The sequence below is a fragment of the Carcharhinus amblyrhynchos genome, chromosome 18 (genome assembly GCF_965287045.1).
Source record: "Carcharhinus amblyrhynchos chromosome 18, sCarAmb.v2.hapA, whole genome shotgun sequence".
Taxonomy (NCBI): Eukaryota; Metazoa; Chordata; class Chondrichthyes; order Carcharhiniformes; family Carcharhinidae; genus Carcharhinus; species Carcharhinus amblyrhynchos.
This window is the reverse complement of record NC_137341.1, coordinates 16313697-16320864: the sequence shown is the minus strand read 5'-3', so window position 1 is coordinate 16320864 and position 7168 is coordinate 16313697. Positions and strand designations below refer to the sequence as shown.

Here is a 7168-nt window from a genome sequence, read left to right as displayed (position 1 = left end):
CTAATTACGGTCCATAGACCGAAATGTTTGCTGTTGCAATTTTCCTCTCATCTCCACGGCAGGACGAGCTGACTTTTTTAAAAAAAATACTTAAATAGCTTTTGGGGAAACAAAAAAATTTTCTGGGGAGTTTTACAAAGAGACGGGGAGGGGGAAAAGAGAGAAAAAAACCGAGGATAATGTTCCTTTAAGAAAATCCCACCCACTGAATAGAAGAGGCCAATCAGAGGGATAGCAGCTTGCACCAATCAGGGAGCGAAAGGAGAGACTGATATACTGTAGCCGTAAACAAACTTCTGGCAAAAAAAAGTTTCTTTTGCAAGTTTGCAGCGAGGCAGCAGCACAGCGACTTACCGAGGGGAATTTGACAGGCTGCCCCGCACTGCGCTCCATCTCTGTGGGTGACTCATATGGACATCGCCCGCTAGCTGTCTGCCTGCTCAGAGGACTTCATCCCTTGTGTTTGAAATGCACTAATCCAAGCATGACTTTAAAATACCATCCTGATTTGGACTGAGCTCGCAAAGTTGAACTTTTTTTTATTATTTGCGTTGCAGTTTTTAATTCCATCGTTGCAGAGATTTTTCTTGCCTTTTTGTTTTGGATTGCAAAGCGTCTCTTTTGCAGTTTTGTCTCTTTTTTTAAAAAAAATCAGACATTTGTGGCTGCAATCAGACCCATCGGATTTGCCAAGTCGATGCTGAACATGACGGAAGAACACGATAAGATGTTGGCGGAGGGGGCGTGCAGTCCGGCTTGCAGCGGCTCTGAGAGCGAGTCGGTGGGTTCCCCGGGCTCCCTGTCGGACAGCGAGGCTCAGCACGCCGGCCTGTCGGAGCCCGAGGACGGCGGCGGCGGCGGCTGCGGCCGCCCGCTCTCCTCCGCCAACGGCAAGAAGATGAGCGGCGAGGAGGACGAGCGCTTCCCCGCCTGCATCCGAGAGGCGGTGAGCCAGGTGCTGAAGGGATACGACTGGACCCTGGTGCCCATGCCCGTGCGGATAAACGGCACCTCCAAGAACAAGCCTCACGTCAAGCGACCCATGAACGCCTTCATGGTGTGGGCGCAGGCAGCTCGCCGGAAACTGGCCGATCAGTACCCGCACCTACACAACGCCGAGCTCAGCAAAACCCTGGGCAAACTCTGGCGGTGAGTAACGCCTTTACCATGCTCGTCCCCATTCAGATAATACGGCGCCAAATCAACAACCTCAATTATTAACCCACAATACATTAGTTTGGAATGGCCTTGGAGAGTTGATTGAAATATAAACTGATTTAATAGAAACATAAACTGCTACAATATTAATGTATGGTTTAGCAGAGGATACTGATGGAAACATAACCCGATTTAATATGAATATTATCATATAGCTGAGAGGACTGGGAGAAATATAAACTGGTTGAACACAATATAGCTGCGAACTGATACAATTTACACATAAATTGACACAATATAAATACAGACTGATACAAATTAAATATACAGTATAGCTGGGAACTGAGAGAACATAAATACAAAGTGATACAATATAAATGTAGGCTGATATACATATGATACAGCTGAGAACTTACAGAATAGACGTATAAATTGATATATAGATGTATGATATAACTGAGACGATAGGATATTCATATAAACTGATACAATATGCAACATTAATAGATAATTTACCTGAGAATACTGATACAATATAAACTGATACAGTATAAATATATGATACAGCTGAAATAAATGCTAGTGATACTATTCAGTATAAATAGTGTTAAATACCCGCTCCGGAATATAATTTCAACCTCACTTTGATAAATAGCCACTCATTCGGCTCTGTCATCGTTAAATCTAAAGGTTATGAACCCAGTTGACAATATCTGGCGATTTTTATTTGGGGGTGGAGGCTGGGGGAGGGAGGAAGGGAGGGGGAGGGTGAAGGATTGTCCTCCTCGTTAATGTAGCGTTTCCCTAGAAATAGCGATCACAGTTTATAGCTTCATGGAGACATTTGCCAAGCCACAGCGAATAAGGATCAAAGCGCTCGGTTATTTTATTCATAGCCCGTGTCACGTCGGATGAAGATTCACTTCATTTCTAAATCTGTTCAGATTTGACCGAACTCTCGGTGTTTTACACACGGGTTATCCGGGGGGGAGCTTTGAGAAATCGGTTCCAAGCGGCCAAGTTGTTGGAGGGTTTTCAAAACGGAGGAGTTTCTAGTCGGGTTCTAATTGCTGGAAGGGGTTGGGTGGGCTTTGGCGCGGTTTTGCCCCTCTTCTGGCTCGACAGCAAATTCAATGCGATGAGCAGAAGGCTGGAGTTGCCTCTGAGAGGGAGAACCGCCCCGGCTCTTCTCCAGCTGAATAATATCAGGGCAGGGGCAGTCTACATCCAGAACCCCTGCTTCCATTTCGCTTCTGCCCTCCTCTGTGATTCGGAGGCAGCCATCTGGTAGTGCTTAGCTCATTAAATAATACTCATTACATCCTGAGATTGAAATCGGATTGGGGGGGCGAGGATATTGCAGTTTTACCCTGTTTTTTTTAAAGAAAAGATGTGTTTTAATCTGGAAGCAAGACCCTGCCAGTGACTTGATCTCTTTATTAAGACCAGGTTACATATTTGAGTGCCCCCCTCCCCTCCCCAAGACCACACAAGTGCTTCTTAAGACGTGAGTAAGGGCGGCTGTGCTTTCACAGTCACCCAATTCGTTTCTAAAACTTGGGATTTCTCACCAAACTCAGTGGAAGGCAATAAGGCATGGTTTGTTTAATTGGAAGGTTAGTGAGAACAGACTCACAGGAGAGTTGAGGCTGCAGATACCCTGCTCGTTTTACTCAATGGTAGCTTTCCGAAGGGAATCGGATATTACTTGAATAGGAAAATGATGGGGAGATGGTGGGGGGGGAGCGGAAATAATTGAATGATTCATTCATAGAGCTGCTTCTTTTAGGCTCGACATCTCTAAGAGTGTGTGGTCTGTCTTTTTGAAAACAAAATTAAAGGTTGTTGAGCGAGAACGAGAAGCGACCCTTTGTGGAGGAGGCTGAGCGACTGAGGGTGCAGCACAAGAAGGACCATCCCGACTACAAGTACCAGCCCCGGCGGAGGAAGAGCGTGAAGAACGGGCAGGCGGACTCGGAGCAGGGCGCTGAGCAAAGCCACCTGCCCGTCAGCCAGCTGTACAAGGGCGGCCACCCCGGAGACAGCCTCCCCGGAGGGAGAGGGCTTCCCGATGGACATCATCCGTCTGAACACACAGGTGAGGGCGGACAGTGGGTGTACTACAAGTTAGATGGGAGAAAGGCAGAATAGGACTCAACAAAAGAGGCAGAGAGCCATTTCAATTGGGGCAGCACGGTGGCACAGTGATTAGCACTGCTGCTTCACAGCGCCAGGGACCCGGGTTCGATTCCAGCCTCGGGTGACTGTGTGGAGTTTGCACATTCTCGCCGAGGATTTCCTCTGGGTGCTCCGGTTTCCTCCCACCTTGTGTGAGTTAGGTTGTTTGGCCATGCTAAATTACGCCTTAGTGTCAGGGAGACTAGCAGTAGATATGTGGGATTACAGGGATAACGTCTGGGTGGGAGACTCGATGAACCAAGTGGCCTCCTTCTGCACTGTAGCGATTCTATGATTCTGATTAATTGTAATGCAGAAAGCGAGAAGGGCAGGGAATTCTGAACAGGACAGCGGTAGAACTGCAATTACTTATATCAACCTAATTCATGAAACCCAGGAATTTTAGCAGAACGACTAAGATTTAAATTTGCTGTCTTTTGCTTGTACCGTAGCAGTTTTGAGGAGAGCTTCAGTTCATTTGCATTAAATTGAGATGACCATTTAAAAAAAGTGGTCCCATGCTTAACTAAGGAGTGAGACCCTCTATTGCCCCAAAGTTCTGCTCCCTGTTTCGGTTGAGCTCTTGGTATTTGTCAAGTGTCTTACTACAAAAGAACAAAGAAAGAACAACCCAGCACAGGAAACAGGCCCTTCGGCCCAACGAGCCCATGCCGCCGCATCCTCCTACACCTACCCTGCCCTGCGTGTGATGCATTTACCTACCGTGGCAGGTAAATGCATCAAGGACCAGCCAGTCCCTCAACAAAATGAAAAGTTTCCACTTTTTAACTTATATTAATATCTGTGTAAAATGGACAAGGTTTGACAATTGGTTTGAGTCTTAAAACATTTCACAGAATTGCTAATAGTTTTCAAATGTACGGGGGACGCAGCATTTTCGTTAGGTTAGGAGTTCAGGGATGTTGGATTAAAAAAAACAGAATGCTGGATAAACTCAGCAGGTCTGGCAGCCTCTATGGAGAGAGAAACAGAGTTCAAATTTCAAGTCCCTGTGACTCTCCTTCAGAAATCAAGAGAAGGGGGGAAATGTGAGGGATTTTATACTGTTAGAGAGAGGGTGCAGTAGGAGGAGCAAAGTGGAAGGTCAGTGATTGGCGGGAGCTAGGAGAGATTGCAACAAAAATGTGTAGGGCACAAGACAGAGCAAGTGTTAAAGGCAGTGTGAAGGGCAATGGAAGGTGCTGACAGTGAGGTACAATAGCAGGATGTGTTAATAGAACAAAGGTTGATACTCAGATGCTGGAATGCTTTCCTGAGAGCAGAGAAGGTTAAATGGAGATTTAATAAAGGGAGGCAAAATAATGAAGGGTTTGGTTAGAGTAAAAAGGGAGGAAAAGTTCCCACTGACAATGGGCATAAAGAAATTGGCTGAAGGTTCAGAGGAATGAGGAGAACCTTTTGTTAACTTATGCTTTGAAATATCCTGTATACAAGGCTGATGAATGCAAATTCAATAGTAACACTCAAAAAGGAAGTTCTTATACAGTTGAAGGTGGGGGGGAATGCAAGGCTATAGGGAAAGAGTAGGAGAGTGGGTATTAATTTAAAAAAATTAGTCGCAAGTTAACACTGCAATGAAGTTATTGTGAAAATCCCCTAATAATTGAATCAGTCTGATGAGGCATGATGGACCACACCATCTATTCTTGTGCTGTAAGTACTAAATTTTTGACACCAATGTTAGCCACAGTGTAATTGGTTTAGTTTTGACCTTTTAAGTAAGGGCCTGTCTCTTTGTTTTGTTTTTAATCAGGCCATGCACAAGGGCCCCCAACACCACCCACCACCCCCAAAACTGACCTCCATGCAGGGAAGCATGAGCTGAAAAGGGAGGGGCGCCCCATGGCGGAGAATGGCCGCCAGAACATCGACTTCAGCAACGTGGACATCAGCGAGTTGAGCAGCGAGGTCATCAACAACATGGAGACCTTTGATGTCCACGAGTTTGACCAGTACCTACCACTGAATGGCCATGCGGTGCCTCTCTCGGCTGACCACAGCCATGGACCGAACCCAGCAGGCTCCTACAGTGCCGCCTACATAACCAGCAGCAGCCCAGCCCAAGTTGTCTGGAACCACAAGAGTGCCTCATCCTCTTCACCTTCATCATCAGTTTCCAGTGAACCGAGTCAGCAAAGGCCTCACATTAAGACCGAACAGCTCAGCCCAAGTCACTACAACGACCAACAGCATGGCTCTTCACCGCAAACCGATTATAGCTCCTACAGTAACCAGGGTTGCTCGCCTGCTAGTGCTGCCACCGCTGCCTTTTCTGGCTCCCAGTGTGACTATTCAGATGTCCAGACCCCCAATTACTACAATCCTTATTCTGGCTACCCTTCGAGCATCTACCAGTACCCGTATTTCCATTCATCCCGTCGCCCTTATGCTTCGCCCCTCCTGAATACTCTGTCCATTCCTCCATCCCACAGTCCGACCAACTGGGACCAGCCAGTCTACACGACCCTCACCAGGCCATAGGAAGTCTTCGTCTGCCAAGAAAAGTGTTGGGTTGGGGGCAGGAGGGAAGTGGGGGTGGGGGGAGCGAAATGGGGTGGGGGTTGCGAGGAGTCGGGAGTAGTCGGGGAAACAGTGAACTCAAGAAACCTTGAGACTGATGCAGTCTTCCATGGCATTATGCACTAATGAAGGACTGAACAAGTGGAGCACTGTGCCATCCCAGTTTAAGTGCCTGCTGATTGAAAAGGTTGCCAATCCTGGCTTATGAAAACCACCACTTGCTTTTTTTATTAGTTTCAACAAAAGAAGGAACACAAAGCTTTTGGTACGGACAGATTCCAGGTTGATTACAGACAAAAAAAATAGGAATTTCTAAAATCCTCTGTGAGGACAAAGAATGCTGAAGTGAAATTGGTCAAATTCTGCAAACTGATTATTTCTCCCCCCCCAGTTTGTTTTATTGCTTGTGTTTGTGAAATGATATATTGCAAGTGTTGATGAGTTCTTCAGCTTTGAAACATGTCATTTCTGAACCTTTAGAAAGTTGTTGAAATGTATATTTATCTTATGTATTTTTTTCCCTCCGTTTATCTGGAATAAATCCAGCGGCAAAAAATATTGGACGTTCACATGGGATCAGGAATTTGCGTGTAACAATGGAGAGTGTGTCTTGAGGGAAAATGAGTCTGTTAACTTATTTCCCATGGGAAGAGATATAGTTCTTGATTCTGATTGGTGTTTTCTGAAATTAGAGCAGACGCTGTACCTTACTAAACATGTTACATGCTTTGGAATCACGTGTTTATCACCTTTGCTGAATTTCTGGAGAAAATGGTAACACTTCTCTAACAGAGCAGTTCTAAGAAATTTTGCTCCTTTTCAACTTGGGCTTTTGGGGACCAGATATTTTAGCCAATAAGCTGTGAATCTTTTAATTCTCCTTCACAATAAAACTGCACCTATATTAACAAATGCTGTCCGATAAGTAGTGTAGTCTAATACTGTCTTTTGTTCTCCAGTTTTAATTGTATGCTGAGCATATGAACTCGTTTTCCATTTAAGCGCTAACTCGTGCCTTTAAATATTTGCAAAACTAAAAAAAAATAATTTTTTAATGCTAATTTTTACTTCTATTTTTGGAAACGAAAGTGTTCATTTTGGCAAAGATATTCTTGGCGAATTCCTTTCTTTTTGCAAACCGTTTTCTGTATAAAGTTTGAAAAAAAATCAACTGTAACTTAACCATTCTGTGTTTGTTCTAGAAACTTCTGTTAGAGGAATGCAGAATAATTCCTGACTAAGCAATGTTAACTTTTGTACAGGTAAAATTTGTCAAAATTAAAAACAAAGC

General features: G+C 44.9%; 1 protein-coding gene across 1 annotated transcript; it reads left to right on the top strand.

Moving 5' to 3' along the window:
• Positions 1 to 304: 304 nt before the first annotated feature.
• On the top strand, positions 305 to 5881 carry LOC145354871 (transcription factor SOX-8-like). The gene is made up of 3 exons (XM_080206430.1): positions 305 to 1149; positions 3000 to 3256; positions 5111 to 5881. The coding sequence occupies exons 1-3, from the start codon at positions 698 to 700 to the stop codon at positions 5836 to 5838; spliced, it is 1437 nt and encodes a 478-aa protein (XP_080062556.1). The 5' UTR covers positions 305 to 697; the 3' UTR covers positions 5839 to 5881.
• The last annotated feature ends 1287 nt before the right edge of the window (positions 5882 to 7168 follow it).

Excerpts from the sequence above, each read along its gene's own strand:
- LOC145354871 (XM_080206430.1), top strand. The coding sequence starts at position 698 with ATGCTGAACATGACGGAAGAACACGATAAGATGTTGGCGGAGGGGGCG. Across the intron at positions 1,150-2,999 it reads ACCCTGGGCAAACTCTGGCG|GTTGTTGAGCGAGAACGAGA; the intron begins GTGAGTAACGCC and ends ACAAAATTAAAG. Across the intron at positions 3,257-5,110 it reads TCATCCGTCTGAACACACAG|GCCATGCACAAGGGCCCCCA; the intron begins GTGAGGGCGGAC and ends GTTTTTAATCAG.